Source organism: Colobus angolensis, unplaced genomic scaffold (genome assembly GCF_000951035.1).
Source record: "Colobus angolensis palliatus isolate OR3802 unplaced genomic scaffold, Cang.pa_1.0 Scaffold74, whole genome shotgun sequence".
Lineage (NCBI taxonomy): Eukaryota > Metazoa > Chordata > Mammalia > Primates > Cercopithecidae > Colobus > Colobus angolensis.
In genome coordinates this window covers 2,872,174-2,892,665 of record NW_012121154.1, presented here as the reverse complement: position 1 = coordinate 2,892,665, position 20,492 = coordinate 2,872,174, and the positions used below count along the sequence as shown (strand labels likewise).

The window sequence follows — 20,492 nt, the reverse complement described above, 5'->3', positions numbered from 1 at the left end:
CGCCCGGCTAGTTTTTGTATTTTTAGTAGAGACGGGGTTTCACCGTGTTAGCCAGGATGGTCTCGACCTCCTGACCTCGTGATCCACCTGTCTCGGCCTCCCAAAGTGCTGGGATTACAGGCTTGAGCCACCGCGCCCGGCCCTAAATTAATTTTCAATAAGCCAACAAGTAGGTACTTAGATACTATGAGCAGAGTATGACCTATCATTCCATAGTAAGTAATAATAGTGCATATTATCAAATATATTTTTAAATTTAATATATGCTATCATTTGGACATTCCAAGAAAGTAAAATTTTACCTGTTTTGAAATGTGAAAAGGCAATAACTCTGGCACAATAGAGACATTCAGCCATGATCTCCTTCTATAAAGGACACTAAATAGTATAAAATATGTGGTATGACATGAACAAAAGGGCATTCATTTGTGTGAAAGTGTCCATAGTGTGTGTTATGTGTGGTACAGCTCAGTATTATAGACTGAGATTTGTATGAAAGAAATAAATTACTATACCATCACTAATTTCACTTCCTTACATGGAATCTGCTTAAAATAGACTAAACAGATTCTGTCAGTATTAATGTGCTGATGTTTACATAGTTGTGAACAGAAGTATTGTCACAGAGGAGATAGTTTTTTCCTACTTGACAGCTAAAGAGAAAGGCCAATCGGATAAGTATTAATTTAGGTCTGATGAACCACAAATGGGCAAAGCAGACATTGATCTGCCTTGCTAAGTAATTTCACAGGCATCAAAATGTATTTTTTTAAAATCATTTGGTCTCATTTCGTTATGTTAGATCTTAAATAGTTGTCCGGAAGAAGGGCTTAAGTGACAGAGAGGAGGTCTGTATACTAGAATGTGCAAAGGAAACCTTAATTCTGTACTGACTAGGCACCCTGGGAAGTAAAAGAAGTCTGAGACTCCATTGAACATGGGGATCATGTGGTGGAAGTAAGAAACTCTGTAGCTCTGGGCCAGTGTGGGAGAGCCTAGCTTGAGACTGATCTGCTAAAAACAAAAGGTTTCATTTTTAAGGCTTGGAAAGTTTTCCCATAGCCCAAAAAGAGAATTAACAGGATTTTGTTTTTGAAAGGATAGCCGTAAATGAGATTTATTTGGAGAAGTCAAAAGATATAGATTGAAGTACTACCAGATAAAAAGATGGGGGCGTGGGTGCGGGGAGAAATACTTTTTTTTTTTTTTTTTCAATATATTTCAAACCTGGAAAGATAGAAGGCTATCATATTGGGGGAATCTGTGTGCTGATCAGACCCTGCAACGAGCATAATCTCCACCCTGGAGGTGGAAAAAACAGAATAGAAGCATTACGTGCACACCTTCAGAGGCAAGACAAGCACTAAGGTCCAGAGCCAATATAATGAGGAGGATTAGTGAAAAGGTGGCAGAAAGGAGACTCTTGGTAACTTTTTAAAGTAGTAGTGCCCAGAAAAGAGCAGAGAACTTGGTAGACAGCAACTTTGAACAATGGAACGTGCCCTGGGAAGGTTAACCACAAATGACAGATCACAGCCAATCACGAACTGCTTAAGACCTGACACAAAGCAAAGGGAGAGACTGTCTCTCAAGATCTGCGTCCAGATCCTTTATTCTTGTGCTCTAATAATTGGTGTTTTAATTTCAGTAATTCCCAATTAAATGTAAAAAAAAAATTAGAAAAATGACAGTATATGACTTTTCTTGTACTTGCGTATTGTGGATATACACAAACACACACATACACTAAATATAAACCCATGAATTTATTTATTTCTTTATCAATATACAATTATTCAAGTACAAGGAATTATACTATTTTGAACAGAATTCCAGAAGTGACTTTTTTCTGTGTTGCCAGGTACCATGAACCTACAACATTATCTAATATATATTATCAAATATTCCCAGGCTTGTTGTGAAGACTTTATTCACAACCTGTTGAATTAAAGAAATAGTAAGGGACTGGGTGCGGTGACTCATGCCTGTAATCCCAGCACTTTGGGAGACCGAGATGGGCAGATCATCTGAGGTCAGGAGTTCGAGACCAGCCTGGCCAACATGGTGAAACATTGTCTCTACTAAAAAAAAAATAAAATAAAAAATAAAAAATATTACAAAATTAGACAGAAATGGTAGTACATGCCCATAATCCCAGCTACTCAGGAGACTGAGGCAAGAGAATCAGTTAAACCTGGGAGGTGGAGGTTGCAGTGAGCAGTGATCACGCCATTGCACTCCAGCCTGGGTGACAAGAGAGAAACTCTGGCAGGAAAAAAAAAGGAAAAGAAAAAAGAAAGAAAGAAATAATAAGGAAAGCAGAAATAATAAGAGTTAATTCGAAAAACATGAAGAAACCATCATTATAAATCATTTTATGTTATAGTTCTAAAAACTGATAATAAAAGTGTTTTCTACATCAGATAACCAAAATCAACATTCTTTTCTTTTTCCCTTTGGTTAGAAATAATCTTGCTTCTGTATTTTATAGATAAATTCCAAAAAAGAAATAGAGAAGCCCAACTGACTGACCACTCTAGAAGGTCCTCACAAGTATGTGTCACTTGTCCCTCCTGATCTCACTGTCAGTCAAACATAGACAACCACGTGTCAACTCTGTGAAGTTCCTAGCCTGCTATGCTGCAGCTCTAAGTTATATAAATTATTTTAAATATATTGCTGTTTTCCTAAAAAGAAAATCAAATCACAAATAAATAGTTTCTGATACAGTAGTTACCATTCTTCTCTACTTTTACTTTCTCAGATTTCCCCTATCATTCAAGGCCCAACTCCTTTGTGTCCTATTTTAAAAAGCCACCCTAAAATCTTTAGGTAGATGTGATATCACCTTTCTCAAAAATGCTACTAAATTAACTTTATTTATCCAAGAACCTATTCATAAAGGAATCTGACAGATGAGTTATGTGGCTTTATGTGTTTATTTTACACATAGAACGCAAGTAAGAAATACTTAGTAATGGTATTTTTGTAAATAAAGTTTGCAGAACTTAGGAAAATATACTTTTATTTAAGCTAGTTCTTAAGGGATAGTAACAACAAAACAGTATTTATTCTCTTGAAATTCAAATTTGAAGGTTAAGACAAAACAAAATTTCTGACCCATATTATGAAGATTCATAAGCACTTTGACAGTTTGATTTGACCTCAGGTGTAAACAATTTTGTTTTAGCAATGCCCAAATATATTTCTAAGAGTTTGGATTACATATTAATCATTTTTCAGTACCACTTAATAACTATGATTTTGTACATAATAACAGTGCTATTAGTAGTTGTCCCATTGTCCTTTCCTGGCAATATTTCTACCATGTCACAATGACTATATATACGTATACATATATATATATAAAGAATTTTCCAATGAACATTTTAAGTTCATTTTATTTTAAATACCAATCTACGGATCTATATATAAGTGGCCTGAGGAAATTAGCCTACTATCCTCTCCCACCCTCTCAATCAGGATCTTAAACAAATAATTCAACCTATATTTTTCATATTCACACTTCAGCAAAGATTTCCATGGTGTTTCCTATCACATCTACTCTCTTGAGTAAGTCTGAGGATGGAAGTGGATCCTACTCTGAGGCTGTGGAACTCAAGGCCAAGGGAAGAAAAAGGATGACTTGGAGATGTAGCTCAGAGAGCAATGAACAACTGTTGCTCTTGACAAGTGTAGGAGGGGAAGCAAGAAAGGCTCTGAATTGCTAAATCTCAGCAAGCTGTCAGAGAACCATGTCTGGATTCTCCTAAAAGTATGGACAACGAAAAAGAACCAATTGAAATTACTCAAGGTTTACACTTACAACTTCATTTGGTAGAACTGATTTGATCTACACAAACATCCAGATACAATGAGACTGAGAATGGGATGCTTTCACTTATCTTTAGCTACTACTTGGTTTTACAGTAGAAACCTCACTTTCTTTTCTGGCTGTATATATTGTGATCTGATAAGAGGATAAGGAAAATCAGGGTTTTTGTCCAAAGGAACGCAATAATTCCTCAGTCTGTTTCCTGATTCCTAGAGCCTTCCAATGGATTTATTGTACGTTTCCTATCTCTTAGCTGTAGACTATCAAATATGACCTGGATACTTTCTGATTCAGTTCTGGAATAGGCCTGATTCAGAAGGAGATACTGTTTATGGAGACAGTATTACTCTCACAATCCTTTGTGCACTCTTAAATGCCTTGATGATATCCTCCTGCCCTAGCACCTAACACTAAACTTACTTTCTCTACTATATATTATAATACACAATTCATTCATAATTAATTGATTTATTCTAAATTTTCATTGTTACTATCTCCAGAAATAATTTTGTTTTATTAACGGACATATTATTTGTTAATTTTTAAAAGGTGTGCCAAATAAAGCACAAAATCATTCAACAATGAATGATTCCGTGCTAGCCATTGAGAATGTAAAGATGAAAAATAATACATATCCAGCCTTAAGAACCTCAGAATCTGGCACAAGAAGATGATTCACATAAGTAGTTTCACAGACCGAGTGAGTCAATTGACGTACTAAATAGAATGAAGCTTCATTTGGCTTGCTGATGAAGACTCAAGTGGGTCATGTTATATTTTATCTAAAGACATGTTTATGATTGCTGCAACACTTTAAGTTACTGTAAGTTTTGGTCAACATAGTTTCCCACGCCACATTTCTCCAAGTAAGGGAAACCTAGAAATGCAGGTTTAATGACTCATTCAGGAGATGACAAGATTCCTTAAAATGTGTGGTTCCTTTAGGTTTTACCCTAAGCTTGTAAAAACTACCAAGACCAAACTATTCTTCATATTTATCAACAGAATTTTATTTTTGCTTATCTTCATTCCCCAATTCAAGTATAAATTGTATATTTTCTTATCCTGGGTTTGACAGACTCCAGCTTTGTTACTGTTTGGAAATAGTGTGTGGATTGCCTATTTATACTGATGTTTATGTCTTGGCAATAGTGGGAGATAGTAGCTGGAGACATTCATACTTATTTGTGTCAGATAGAATTTATTGATTCTTCTATATGTTTAATTAAGTAAAAATGTTAAAGAACCTACAAATTAAAAGGAGTCAGTCTTTTAAAAACATACCAAATGCAATTTTCTTAACATTATTTTACCTTTTCAACTACCTACTCTCCAATCATAAACGGTTGTAATAATGGGCCACAGGCAGGCTACTTCATTCTTGTAAGCACACATCATATAATATGTAATATTTAATATATACAGGCACATGAATCTCTGCTTCTATCATTCTAATTGTTTAGTACCATTGTTTCTTTCACTATTTTCTTTTACTTTTCACAGATTAATTTCACATATCAAGTCTTATTTAAGTTAAAATATATGTATTTGCTTTTTACTTAGAAATTTTAGTTTTTCAGGATCAAAATGTACAAATAAATGCATGCAAAGAGCACATCAGTATCTTTAGCAAATTTCATTTTAACTAATGCTTCTGTTTTGTGAATGTTAAATTTCATGACTATTACACCAATTTTTCCGAACTTGGTCTGCACACCTTATTCTGTGCATATTTACCCTAGTAGCCTGCCCGTTTAAATTAATGAAAGAGCTGTCACAAATTGCTAGTGCCACCTATTAGTGGAAGCACAGAACTGCAAATCATGATAATTCCTTTATATACTACCTTAGAAATCATGAGGGGTAAAAGCCATCCCAAGATTCACACTTGTTCTAATGTATGTTTACAACTGTTGGTTTTTTTAAAATAAACCTTCATTACATGTCCAAAACTTATTTCAATACTGTCATGAGAGTTGGAGAGTTTGCCTCTATAACTTTGCAGCAATGAATTATTTATCACATATTACTTTTTCATAAAGGTTTGACAAGAGCAATGTCATGGTCGATTCCTATGTAACTCTATAATATCATGACTTTGTAAAGAAAAGTTGCTGGATAATGATCAATTCAAAATTTATATTACTAGTGGTCATTTTGGAAGATTTTGTAAAAATTCAAGTTAAACGTTATTCAGAATAACCCTGACTTTAGATTTTGAAATCCTTCAAAGCTTGTGAAGGTGCGGTATTCTGACTTTTGGAGCTATGACACAAAGGTGTGTCACTGGAGTTAAAATGAGAAAAATTGGGAAAAGTTAAACCACACAATTTCTTACAGACAACTTAAAATTCATAATAACTTTAAAATACAAGTTTCTTAAAATACAAACCTGAAAACATGATAGAAAATTTAATGCCCTATACAATTATATATTCACATTGAGCGTAATATTCTCCATTACAACGATTTAACATTAATTTTTATTACTAGGAACATATGCAATCATATTAATTAATTCTAATTAAACTTATTCCTGAAAGATCCTTGAGATACATTAAATCTTTACTATAGAAGTTAAGTATAATTTACCCCAAATCATAATATATGATTTATATAATAATTAAAATCAGAAAATAAAGGAAAATTAGATATCACAGATCAATATATCTGTTTAGTTTGCTAATATTTTAGCAAACTATATATTTCATGTCACTGACAATTGTAAAACTCTAGAAATCACTCATATGAAGAGAAATAAATCCTAAAAAGTTAGAATTGGGAAAATTATCTATTCAGTATCCATATTTATTTAAGCTGTTAGTGACTGAATATCATTATTAAAGCTGGTGAGTTAGAGGCTTACATGAATTTGTGTTGCAGTCTCAGCTATTTTCTTATTTTATTGATTGCTAAAGTCTACACTGTATAAATTCTTTCAAAGGTCAATCAGGTTGGCAGCTTTAAGCAGAGTATCCACAAATTGGAGATTTGTATTAGCCCTCATCTGATCTGACCAGCATTGTATCACGAGATGTGTGACTGTTTTATTTTATGTTCATTTTACATTATTTTGCCAGGGTATACTTGTTGTATAGATGAATAAAAAGTTCTAGTTTTCAGTGTGCTTAAATTCAAGATTTCAGAATCAAAATATGATTTATAGGCCGGGCGCGGTGGCTCAAGCCTGTAATCCCAGCACTTTGGGAGGCCGAGACGGGCGGATCACGAGGTCAGGAGATCGAGACCATCCTGGCTAACACGGTGAAACCCCGTCTCTACTAAAAATACAAAAAACTAGCCGGGCGAGGTGGCGGGCGCCTGTAGTCCCAGCTACTCGGGAGGCTGAGGCAGGAGAATGGTGTAAACCCGGGAGGCGGAGCTTGCAGTGAGTTGAGATCCGACCACTGCACTCCAGCCTGGGAGACAGAGCCAGATTCTGTCTCAAAAAAAAAAAAAAAATGATTTATAAGGTTAATAGAATTTGAGAAGAAAAGGTCATCCAAAGTCCTGGTGACAAATATACAGTAAGTATTTGAGAAAAGTCATTGCAAATAATTGATAACTTCATTGCTCTATGCATGTATGTACGTATGTATGTAAGTGTGTGGGTGTGTCTTCCCCCCCAACTCTCACATCTCTTTCCTAAAAATATTTCATTTTAGCTGGGAGGAGATTTTTAGGGTAAGACTACCTCTATCTTATACTGTTATGTGAATGTTCAAGACATCCATGAAAACTTTTCATGGGACACAAAAGACAATACCCACTCTATTATTTTATATATATACACGCAGATATATATAATTTAAAATATCAATGTCATTTTAAACCAATAATTTTATTTATGAAGAATTGTATTGTGATTCACAACTTGTAGATTGCTGAGGTTATTTTCACAATTATAAAATGAAGTTATTTTCTGAGTTATAAAATTATAAAATGAAGTTATATTTCCTATGTATTGAAATATATTTATATGTATACCTATGTGTACACATAAATGTATTGGTGTATACACACACACACACAAACACACACACACACAAATACTGCTCTGGTGAAAGTAAAGAAAATCTTAAAGGAAAGACAAAAAGTTTAATTAGAAAATCATTATTCATATTAATTAACTTTTGAACTAATTGTAATTTATTGAACAAAAGGTAAAGAACTTTTGCAAATTTTACTTCAGAAATTTTAACTAAATAAAATGATCTTCTCTTGTCACAAATATACATGAGATTTTTTATTTAATTGATAATGTCATTCTTATAATAACACCTTGATTGGAAAAAAAAAAACAAACTTCAGAAAATAGAAAAAAGAAAGCCTTCAGAACATCTACCACTTTTTAAAGTTCTATTTACTAAGTCCTTCCTATGAAGTTAAGGTTAAAATCATTGATTTAACCTTTGGATTCACAGGATCACCATCACATTGAGACATGCATGTGTCTTTGATTTCTACCAAAACTGAAGCACACAGTGTCCTGGAATAGCCCATTACATTGGATGATGGAACATTTGTTATTTGTTTAAAACCCAAACCCTAATTATTTTCTTGTGATTCATGCAGGTTTTTCTGAAGACTTCATTGTATCACATATCCCAAGTGGAAGATTATATAATTTTCCTGTATTTCATGAGAAAAGTGAAATTTGACTAGTTTTGTAGAAGAAATAAACACTTATGCATGGACCATTTTCTAAAAGAAGGATTTTATCATTTAGCTATATTACATATATTTAAAGAGGACAAAAGTATTTCTGAGTAAATGTTTCTTAAGGATAATTTCCATGTAACTGCTGAGATTTACAGAGTTCTCACATTTTCTTCCCCCATAAGGATTCTAAATCAGATTGGTGCAGAGGAAAAGCCAGCATACCCCATTTTTCTAATATTATCACTTCTCCAGATGGTCCTGAACACATCTATTCAATTCCTTTTTCCTAGAAAGTAAAGAGGTATCTTATTAGATATGTACACCCGCTACAAAAGCCACCTTCCTGTTTTTACTTCTTTTTAACATATCAAGGCTCTTTCATCTCCTACCAGGCAAAAATGACAAGCAGAAACTAAGCACAGTGATTGCCTGAAACTTCATCTTGGCAACCTGAGCAATGACAGAGTTAATGGTGGATCTTTGAAAACAAGTGACCATGGGAAATTAAGGTTGGCAGGGATTTAACTCTTCATGAATCATGCTGGAATATTTTTAAGGGCAATGCAGTGGATGTTTTAACTGTGTTTGACATCTAATTAAGGAGAAACAAGAAGTGGCTTAAAAAAAATCTCTATTGTACTTTAGAAACAAAGTACTGGCAATTGGCTACCACATACTTGCTTTGGCCAAGCAAATGTACATGTAGAGAAAAAAGGTAATGACAGGTTAATAAAAAAACAGAAAAAAAGATTCCCCAGGCCATTCCTTTTATTCTTCTTGCTGTTGTTCATTTCACAGTTTATTTTAGCAAATTATTGAGCTCTAGGTGTATCAGTGGAATTGTTATGTAGCTGCAGAGCAGTTTTTTACTTAAAGGAAAGCAGAATAATTCTAATGGGTGCCACCACTAAAACAAGGCTTATAAAGACAGTATCAAATACATACACCTTGCTAATAAATACTGCTTGCTTCATCAGACAGGTTTAAAGCATATGTGCACAACAAAGGATATTCAAATTAAATGCAGTCTTTTTAACGTACAGCAAGAACAAGTGCCTCTTCTATCATGGAGAGTAACCTATTACCATGGAGATAAAATTCTTGCCAAATAAAAAAGTTTAATTCCCTATTTTTATTTTATTTTAAAATGTATTTAGCATTTAGATATATTCAAACCTAGATTTTTAAAATATTTTTCGTGATTTTAAGCTTGTTAAACTAAAAGTATTACAAATAGCCAGTCCCATCTTTGAGAACTAAAGTTGCATGTAAAACTTACTCATAAGGAACATAAACTTGGATAAAGTGGACCATCAACTTAGACTTATTTGATGTCACCTTGTCAAGGAGTGAAAACAGAAAGCAAAACTGATAAAAACACAGATACCATATATAATATCATATACTATGGAGATAATTTAAAGACCATTACTAAATTAATTAAATAATGAATGCTATATGATTTTTTAAAACTTACATAAGTACAATTGCACTTCTGTTTGTTGATGTTTAAGTCTATTCCCAACTTGATACTCAGGAAAACATTACACCAAAAAGTAAATAAATATTCTAATTCAATGAATTTTATCTAACGAGCACTAAGTCCAAATAAACACATTACTAGGTGTTTAATTTTCTAATTCAAAGTGTGAAAATTACATCTCTCTTTCTGATTTGAGATCTGCATTCACACTAGGGCATTCAGAAAAAGATGTTCCCCATAATATGAGAATTAAGTAATATGTTTTCTGGCATAAGAGCAAGGTAGAGTAGACAGACATCTCTACAAATACATTCAATAATTTTTCTTTTAACTTATAGGCTAAAAAATAAGCTTAATTAGAGCTTCTCACTGCTCCACTCCCAATTTTAGAAATCTGAGAATCATAAGAAATCAACACCTTAGGGAGTAAAACTACTTGAGTTAAAGCAGTTTAATCTTTAACTTCATTTTAATAATACCTGAGTTATAGAAATATTTACTGCAATTAAATTTATGTATATCATTTTGGGATCTACTTTAGCGTTACTTTACACATCATCTATCTATAAGATCTATCTAGGCAAATGTAGAACAAATATAAAAAATCCTCATTAAAAATAAACACATACATTAAATTGTAACCAAATAAAGCACTAATGATGAAGCTCTTTTTTCTCTCTTAAATTTATAGATTTTAAAAGAGAAGTTTACACAACTACCTATGCAAGTAGACAGTAATGCATCTGCAGTTCTCACTGAAGTACATATAGAATTAAATAACATAATATTTCAAAGACTTTAGCTTTACACAATTAGCCAAATACAGTCTTTTGTACAATCATAACACGCTGTGGAAAAACTAGTCTGTTCCATCCAGTTTATGTTCTCTTGGCAAACCATGATCTACTGCTTATGTTAAGCATCTGATTGTCAGATTTGAACAAACTGAATATTCATGATGACGATTAACCATTTCGTGTCTAAAACTAAGAAAATGCAATTCATCATAGTAATTATAGGTAAGGCATGCACATCTACAAAGAGACCATTTTTGCATTTCTATCTTTAAGAAAATATTTTAATAGAGTTAAAGTCGGAAAAATTAACAGGCATAAGATAGGATAATAAGATATACAGATCAGCATGTACCAGGCATACAGCTCTTTTCAGCAAATGTGATTAAATGTTCTTTGTTTGCATTTAAATTGTCATATATCAAACAGAAGACATGCTTTTTACAAAAAGGGTTTAAAGCATCCAAGAAAGATACACATAATCACATAGGTTTACCGGGTTAAACTAAAGGTTTGATGATTTGGGGTTGGGAGGGAGTTCAAGGAATTAAGGGGGGGCGGTTATTACAAAGATAACCAAATAAAAGAAAAATAAGATTTACCTTTGTAGGATAATTTCAGCCTTGGCACATTATTCTTCCCATTTTGATAGTTTGCTCTTGCTGTAAGTAATACTCCCCAGAAAAGACAGACAATCCTAGTCAACCAGCCCATGCTGCAGACGCTGTAGGTCCCTTTGCTGCTTTAGTCTTCCTTCCTGTATTGTGCGGCCAGAGAAGTTCAAACAATCTGGAAACTGGAGGTAACAGGTGATTTAGGTCAGTTTCATTCATAAATGCAGACAATCAAGACCTCATGGCAACACTAACACCTCTTCTTCTGTAACAGTCACTGAAGCACAGAAACTTCAAACCCTCCAAAAAGAAAAAGAAAAAAAAAAAAAAAATCCGAGCCAGGCACCGGATAATGAGGCACAACTGTTGTGTGGAAAGAAAAAAAAAAAAAAAATTAACAAGGTCTGCTGCAGTGGTGCTTAAGAAGCAGTTCCTTTTATCTAAGCTTCTCTGATAGCCGGTGGCAGACTCTAATCCTGCTCCCTGCTTCATTCGGCTCCGGGGAAGCAGAATGAAAGGGAAAGAGAGAGAGAGAGAGAGACAGAGAGAGAGAGAGAGAGAGAGAGAGAAACCGTGAGCAGCGCGGACTTTTCCTGTACGCATGTAGGGGGAGATGACACAAGATCCCACAGACAGGTTTCCCCAACACTCACTAGACTGGCTGACAATGGGAGAACAGGCGAGCTCAACCCACTCCCCTTCCCTCCTGTCACACAACACATGCAAAAAACATCTCGTAGAGATTACAGCCGGGAGCAGAACCCTCCGGCGTGCCTGTGAAAGGCATGTAGCTATAAATTTACTTCCCAAGGCAAGCGTTGTTTTATAGCCATTTTTGGGTGCAATTTTGATTTAAAAAATCTGAATTCTGCTACCTACAAAATTTACGATTCATGCTCATTATACAATCATGTTGAACTTGTGCATTGTGTGTGTGTGTGTGTGTGTGTGTGTCTATATATCCTCATCAATACAACTTTAACCACTGAAGGTTTTAAAGCCTTGTTAGAGATCATTCCCGCCTCCCAACAAACCCCCTGGGCTCAACCACCCCCTTCCTCTGTCCCACTGCAATTTCAGGGAAGAAATTCCTAGTAAAGCCCATTCCAACAATCAGTTCAAGACAAATATAGGTCCTCTGAGAATTATAAATTACAACAGGGGATTCTCAAAAGGATACTCAGAATTTAAAAACATCTATGGTTTTCCAGCTTCTGGAATGCTCTGGCTAACATTTTTAATGTATCACATCTCATTAATTAAAGACACTTCCCTAGTTTTGGTTTAAAGGGCAGCGGAAGATGACAAAGTTCACAAAAGTCCCTGCTGAGTGTCAAGGAGTAACATGAAAAGAATATCTCTGTGTCTTCATGAGCTGCTGAAGGGTTACTAAATTTTCTGTGGTTCGCACAGGCATGTGTTCAGGCAGTCATACGAACACCATTAGTTCCTTCTGAAACAAGTAGTTGTCTGTGGCCTCTCAGTTTTCTCTCTTATTTTTGGTTCAGTTTTCCTCAAAGCTGATATTTTTATAAGAATCTTTAGGGGATGTATAAAAAAGTTAACAGAACAGAACTTTCTCTCCTTTATTCCCCAACTGATTCTGCCCTACCCCCTCCTACCACCGCTCCCCACCCCCCACCTCCAGATACAGCACTTGGAATCCAGACACTCAACTTCAATAGTATGGAAACTTCTTGATTGAAGGGAGAGAGTGAGTCTCACAATTAAAAACATAAACACCTACTGAAAGTGACTTAGTATTCTTAAGAAAATGATCTAAGCATTGTCACTACAGCTTTCATTACTTAATGTCTACAGACCAACAGAGAAAGCACAGCGCTCTCTCTCTCTCTCTCTCCCTCTCTGCCTTTGAATGTGTGGCTTGTGTGAATGTAGGTGGAGAAGGAGGAAGAGGAACAGGAGGATTTAAAGAGGGGGAGAATAGGGAAAAGGGAGGAGGAATTCTCTCTACTTCACTAGATTGACTCATCAAACAGATCTTATTGTATTTGTCAGTTTCCACAAGCCTATTGATCAGCCAGTATTGTTAAGAAAATAAAATCCAAAAATAATGTTGGTTTTACTGATTCCCACACTTGTTATCCTGGGCACTTTTCATGCTCTAGGCAATGGATTAAGGCTACAGATGACAAGAGGCTTGTCTGTCTTCCATGGATTACTCTCTATAGACATTCATTCTGCAGAGGAATTCATGTCGCTTTGGGATTATTTCAAGGATTGGACTAATGAATTATCCTATTGAAATCTCACATATAATTAGTTCAAATGCTTTAAATAGTTTGACCATTTTTATTAGTATATATTTTATGTCTTTAAAATATTTTTATATGTTTACTCTTGTTTTCTAGAATAGAAGAGCAAGTTATTTTGTCAAAACTAAACAGGATAGCAAAATGTATAAGTGTATCCATTTCACCTGTGTAATGTCTAATCCTGAAATATTTTGATATGCTCCAAGTAAAACAAAAAGCTGTAAATTTAGATAAAAGAGGATCAAAAATGGCTACATGGGGGAAGAAAAACATAAAATCTGGATTTTGAACCACAAAATCAGGACAGAGTTATTTCACTTCAGAAAACAAAAAATTTAAATCAATGTTGATGCATGGAAGTTGGTAGCACAGACACCTCCACATATACACTATTTTTATAAACTGTGATCTGATTATTTATATTTGATATTTTTCTTACCCTCCACATTATTTATGATCTTCGTGTTTTTCCAGATGTTTAAAAGTTTCCTGAGTTTGCATTTACATTTGCTTTTCTGCAGATTTTTTATTTAAGAAATGTAAAAATAGTAAATTCTTCAGGCAAACTAACTGTCCTAGACTGATTAAATTGTAAAATATTAGAAATGTCTGGCCACACACAGATAATTCAAATGTTAAATTAAAAATGAAAGAAGAAAGTAAATGCCTGAAAAATACTCACAAAAGCATTTGAAATATTATATTTCTACTACCTTCTCATTTGAGTTTGCTCAGAGTTAAATAAAATTGTATTTAAAATTTTTTTAATATCCCCAAAAACCTGAGGATAATCAAACTTCAACCCATTTCTCAACTAAAGTAGAAGCAAGATATGGGTAGACCTGGATGTGAGGTATCAGAATCTATTGGAATCTGACTGCATGTGTACATTGAAGATTTTAATCCACTCCTCCAAAGATCAGTCTTTCTTTTTTTTCTTTTTTTTTGAGATGGAGTCTCGCTGTCACCCAGGTTGGAGTGCAGTGGCATGATCTTGGCTCACTGCAACCTCCGCCTCCCAGGTTCAAGCAATTCTCCTGTCTCAGCCTCCCAAGTAGCTGGGATTACAGGCACACGCCACCACGTCCAACTACTTTTTTGTATTTTCGTAGAGATGGGGTTTCACTGTATTGCCCAGGCTGTTCTTGAACTTCTGAACTCAGGCAATCTGCCTGCCTCGGCCTCCCAAAGTGCTAGGATTACAGACATGTGCCACTGTGCCCGGCCAGATCACTCCTTACTCTGAGAATCTGTGGCCTAAATTCTGAAATTAGAAAACCTGCTGTATTTGACACCATAACCATTGATTTTATTTTACTGTATCCCTTACTACTTTTTAAAAGTCATAAGTATTATATTATATTGGCTTTTTTTTTTTTTTGAAACGGAGTTTTGCTCTTGTTGCCCAGGCTGGAGTACAGTGGCACGATCTTGACTCACTACAATCTTCACCTCCTGGTTTCAAGTGATTCTCCTGCCTCAGCCTCCCGAGTAGCTGGGATTACAGGTGCCCACCACCACACCCAGCTAATTGTACAGCGAATTGTATTTTTAGTAGAGACAGGGTTTCACCATGTTGGTCAGGTTGGCCAGGTTGGTCTCAAACTCCTGAACTCAAGTGATCCACCCGCCTCAGCCTCCCAAAGTGCTGGGACTACAGGCTTGAGTCACTGTGACCGGACTTATATTGGCCTTTTAACATTGAATTTTATTTAAGGTGTAAGTGAAATATTCTTATTTATTTCTTCCCCTAAGTAGCCTATTTTCAATTATTTTCTAACCCACAATTTACATCATGTACTGTATTTAACTGTATTTGTAACTGAGTGTCTAATATGTTCTAACAATTCGAGTTTTCAAATATGATTAACTTCTGCCATGGAGTTAAATTTGAGCAGGTGCTTAATAGGATGATCATGCCGTTGTATACTTTTCTGTCAAATAAATCAGTAGTTTTTAACCTCACCTCCCTCTGTATTGAGAAAGAGTGCTAAAATTTTTGACAGTGGCAACTTTCTGGATGGTGTGCTTGATTTTCTAGAGGAACAACACTTCCCACTTCACAAAAGGATAGTTAACTTGTTTTTCAGTAAAGACCTCTGTAGTCATAGAAGATACATATTAAAGTATTTACACATTGGCTATGTATTTTTTATCTTTTCAAGAATTGGATGAAACCTATGGGTATAATTTTAAAATGTTCACTCTCTAGGTTTTGCTTTTATTGAAACACATTTGGATAATAATAAACACTGTAATTTAATAGCAGCATTGTTTCCTAATTTGTGAGATAGTCGTCTAAGTACTTTCCTAGGTTATACATACCCTGATCTCTCTGTGAATGGTTAGGAAGAAATACTAGCTGTATTTGTGCATAAAAGAATATAAGGATAAATTGTATTTTAGATGTATTTCAAAGATTTAGTGGACAAAATGTACCTGAAATTACGATGCACTTGATTAATCTCAGCTCTTTCTGCAGTTCACCTTCCCTACCCATTTTATTGTGATCAGATACAGGAAATCCCCAAAAGTGTGCTACTCTCAGAAGCAGATGACCTCTTTTTTTTTTTTTTTTTTTTTTTTTCTGAGACAGAGTCTTGCTCTGTCGCCCAGGCTGCAGTGCAGTGGCCCGATCTCAGCTCACTGCAAGCTCCACCTCCCGGGTTCACGCCATTCTCCTGCCTCAGCCTCCGAAGTAGCTGGGACTACAGGCGCCGCCACCTTGCCCGGCTAGTTTTTTGTGTTTTTTAGTAGAGACGGGGTTTCACTGTGTTAGCCAGGATGGTCTCGATCTCCTGACCTTGTGATCCGCCCGTCTCGGCCTCCCAAAGTACTGGAATTATAGGCTTGAGCCACCGCGCCCGGCACGGATGACCTCTTTAAAGGAAATTACTAAATTAGGAATTTGTAAATGAGTTAGTTAATCTGTTCTTCTAAGAAATAACACCAAAGAGGAAACCAGTACTAAAAACACAAATTTTAGTGTTCTTGGCAAGGTGTTTTTCAATTGAGACACATAAAAGACATATTATTTTTCAATCAACATCTGTTATTCCCGTTTTTTGTTTTTTTATCTTCAAGGAATGCTTCATTCATATTTGAAAAAGGTTTACGATCAACAGAATTTCAGCAAATATCATAGTCAAACATTTGCCTTGCTCTGACTTCTGATGTTGGAAATTTATTTTTAATGAGGGTTTTTCTATACAAGAAATTTGAACCTTTTTTTTCTAAAAAAGAATTGTGTGGGTGAAAAAATTCTTTAGATGATCAGAAGACACTGTATTAATTGAGGAAACTAAATAGTTGATGTATTATTATTCATTCTAGCCAAAAATGATAGTGATTTAGGAACTATTGCAGTTGTTGCTGGAAACTGGGGGTGGAGGTTAAAAGCAATGTTTAAGAAATTAAGTTAAACTTTTAGAATCTGACCCTTATGAATGCTTTCAGTATAAGCAACATGTGAAAGCATGAGTTGAAAGAAGGAATTGATAAAATGCAAAGAGAATTCAATCTCTAGGGAAGCATTAACTCTTTCTTCTCCCTTTGACTCTCCCACCTCCCATGCCCCGATCCACCCTCATCATGAATAGTGATTTCAGTAAAAGAAGCTCTTACTTCTCCTGGACTGAATTTGTAACAGTTTGGAAAGAAAAAAAAAAAAATGTTTTGTGTTTTCCTGTTTTCTTTTGCAATATTAATGTTTGTGATACTTTAAGGTAAATAGGGACTCAGAACATAAAAATATTCCTTGTTTTTCAAATGAATTGATGTGATAAGTCTTAATATTAAAACAATATAGAAGGAGAACAAAAACTGTTCAAATAGTCATTAATGATGACGGTAGATTTGAAGAAAATCCTAGACAATTTAGGTTATCAGAAATTACAGGGAAAGTCTTCTAGTGGTAAACTGTCCTTTCCCTGAGAGTTTGAGTAATGGAGCCGGTAGGTGAACTTTATTAGGTTAGTAAGTTTGAGTGGGGGATGAAAGAGAGTGACAAGAGAAGGGATGCATAAAATTTCATAAGTTATGGTTAGTATCCCACTTGCCAAATGTAGCTAAAATTCAGTTATAGGAATGATTTTTATCACTTCTATGGTCTTTCTTTTCTTTTGTCCTCTTAAATATTTAACATTTCAGAATGTCTGAAAGTGGCATTTTTCTCTTTGCCATTTCTAACTGCTTAAGGGTCTTGTCATCACTACAGCTACTTTGGAGATTATCTGAAGTATGAATGCAGTGTTCCTGAATATTAATATATTGAAAGCAGTGAAACACTGAAAATACCTGTTTTTTTCCTTTTTTTTTTTTTTAAGTGAAAGTCTCCACCTCAACTCAAATGGAACAAGAAAGTTTTCAAGTGAGACAAAAATCCCATTGTTAATACTGATCAGTACAGGCTAGGCAGTGAGGAGGAAAAAATGAGGCATCTGTGGAATACAAATGAAATGAGCAGGTTGGCTACCGGGTGTTTCAGGATATTAAGTTATTAGTTATTCGCTTTCAGTAAAGGCATACACACACCTTTTCACTGAATAAATAAATAAATAGGTCTACACTAAATAAACAAAGTGAAGACACTAAGCAATATGGTTGAAAGGATTACTTTACATCTGAGTCACGCAAAGCAGATGCATAGAGTTTCCCTTTGTTATCCACTGAAAAAGAATGTTGCACCTCAGATGTAAGTTTATTACAATCTCTATAGCCTAGGAAGAGGCCTTTTTTCTTTGTTTTAAATGTTTTTAATGAGCTTGAAGCTGATAAGGATTAAGAACAGGAATGCTGAAACCTAGAATTAAAGCTCCTTAAAAGGGTTTATTATAATGGCAAAACCAACTGTTTGGTAAATGGTGATTCAAAATCTACAGTGCATTCTGCTTTTTAAGGGCACAGATTTCTCTAAGTTGCAATAGTTAGAAAAAAAAATGACTTCAATTATTTTTATTCCATATTGTCTCAAATGTAAAATATCATTTGATCCAGTTTATGCTTTCCCCGCCCCCCAATGTGTAGAGTAGCATTATATTCCAGGTTTAATTTCACTGCCTTGGCTACAAAAGCAGCTGTCACCTTCTGGAGGAGATTAGAAAATGCCTCGTTTATTAGTTAACAATGTTTTTATTATGGACAATAATATGTTTTTAAATATCCCCTTTTTTATTAGAGCATATCCTTAGAACTAATCTCTTTGAAAATCAATCAACATAAATTCATTTTCCTTTTCCTGTTGTATCAAGGAGAACAGAAATAACATCCAATACGTCTAACTTTGGATCTTCTTAAATTACAGATTCAAGTTGAAAAAGTTTGACTTGAAGACTTAAGTGACAATGTTGAGTATTCCCTTGGTTGATTTTTTAAAGTTGATACATAACTTTGGTGACTTAAAGCACTTTAAACATCCACAAACATCTAATTAAATTTTATAATCTTCCTTTTGAGACAAAAATGATGTTCGCCCAATGCAATTGTGTTCTCACATACACCTTGCCATCTCAACTAAAGCTTTATCAGTGAACTGCCATAATGTGCTGATTATACATGAGGAAAACAAGTTAATTTATTTTTTGAAACTATGATTCCAGACAATGAGTGTAGTCCTTATTGTGTAACTTTGTTGAAATGACATTTGATGTTTTTCATAGAATTGTACAACACGGCAACTGTAGTTTGCAATATATTGAAATCTAGAAAAATGCTAAGAGAGTGAATGCAAAGTGTTCTTACCACAAAAGTGATAACTATGGGAGGAAATGCATATGCTAATTAGCTAGATTTAGTCATTTCACATTGTATATATGCTTTAAAACAATATGTCCTACATAGTTAATATATTCAATTTTATTGTCAATTTTAAAAATAATAAATAATAATCTGATATTTTAGTGGTCTAATTTCATCTATTAAATACTCACTGCACATTTATTGATGCTGTGAAGCCTCTTTCTGTTCTGGTAAGTCAAAATTGCAATCACTTATGGAAATAGGAAAACTGAAATTGAGCAAATCAAGTTAATGTGGTAGTCTCTTTCTTGGGCTGTTGACATGACTTGGTAGGTGCTTGCCACAGTGTGCAATCCGGCGCATTTAATTTGTTTCTAGAGAAAAAATTTAAGATATACTCTTTGTCTACTCTCAAAACCGGTAAACATTGAAAACATTTTACTTATCAAATATCTTGCATCGTTTCCTTTATATTTATCCATTCATTCAACAAAATTTTGAGATATGTTTAGGCACCAGTCTTTGTGACTTACAAAACTAATCACAGGTTATTTTTTTAGGATAGCAATGTATATTCCTAGTCATGATTGTCCTAATGCCAATTTATCTCTTTTTTCCCTGCCCCAAGTTATATATACCGTCTATAAATCTTCCTGTATCTATTTTGGCATAATGTGCTTAATTTTTTAATACATCTATACTGTTATACTCATTTCATTAATTCCTGTGTTGTTTTTCATCCCTTCTATTAACATCTTCTATATTCTTCTAGAAGACTCTAGCAGATGACAGATTGTCTACATATTTTGTGGGATTACTCATGATTAAGGGCTATTGTATTCTCCTAAAGCTAATCTGCCTACAGTTTGCATTAGCAACTCAGGATATAAGATTTTGTACTAGGGACTCAGTATATAGGATTACTTTACATATTTTTGAAAAAGCCTTGCATAATAATCACAATATTTTTCAAGTATTCTAGGAGCTCCTTCTTCCTATGTTTCTATGGTGTTGAGTGCATTTATCTATTATAGCACTTATTGCTTTGTATCACATTTCCTCAGTAGACTCTAAATTCAAAGGGAAGAGAAG

At 34.5% G+C, this 20,492-nt stretch overlaps 1 protein-coding gene across 2 annotated transcripts in view; it reads right to left on the bottom strand.

Annotated features, from left to right (window-relative positions):
• The window catches only part of SEMA3A (sema domain, immunoglobulin domain (Ig), short basic domain, secreted, (semaphorin) 3A), a 521,740-nt gene that overhangs the window by 206,769 nt on the left and 294,479 nt on the right, over positions 1 to 20,492 (bottom strand). Inside the window, exon 5 of one of the 2 annotated variants that reach the window (XM_011927683.1) lies at positions 11,377 to 11,570. In XM_011927683.1, coding sequence (XP_011783073.1) covers positions 11,377 to 11,488 — 112 coding nt within the window. In that variant the 5' untranslated portion in view covers positions 11,489 to 11,570. Of the gene's footprint in view, positions 1 to 11,376; positions 12,042 to 20,492 lie in introns of those variants that run through there. The other variant, XM_011927682.1, reaches the window with a different exon arrangement.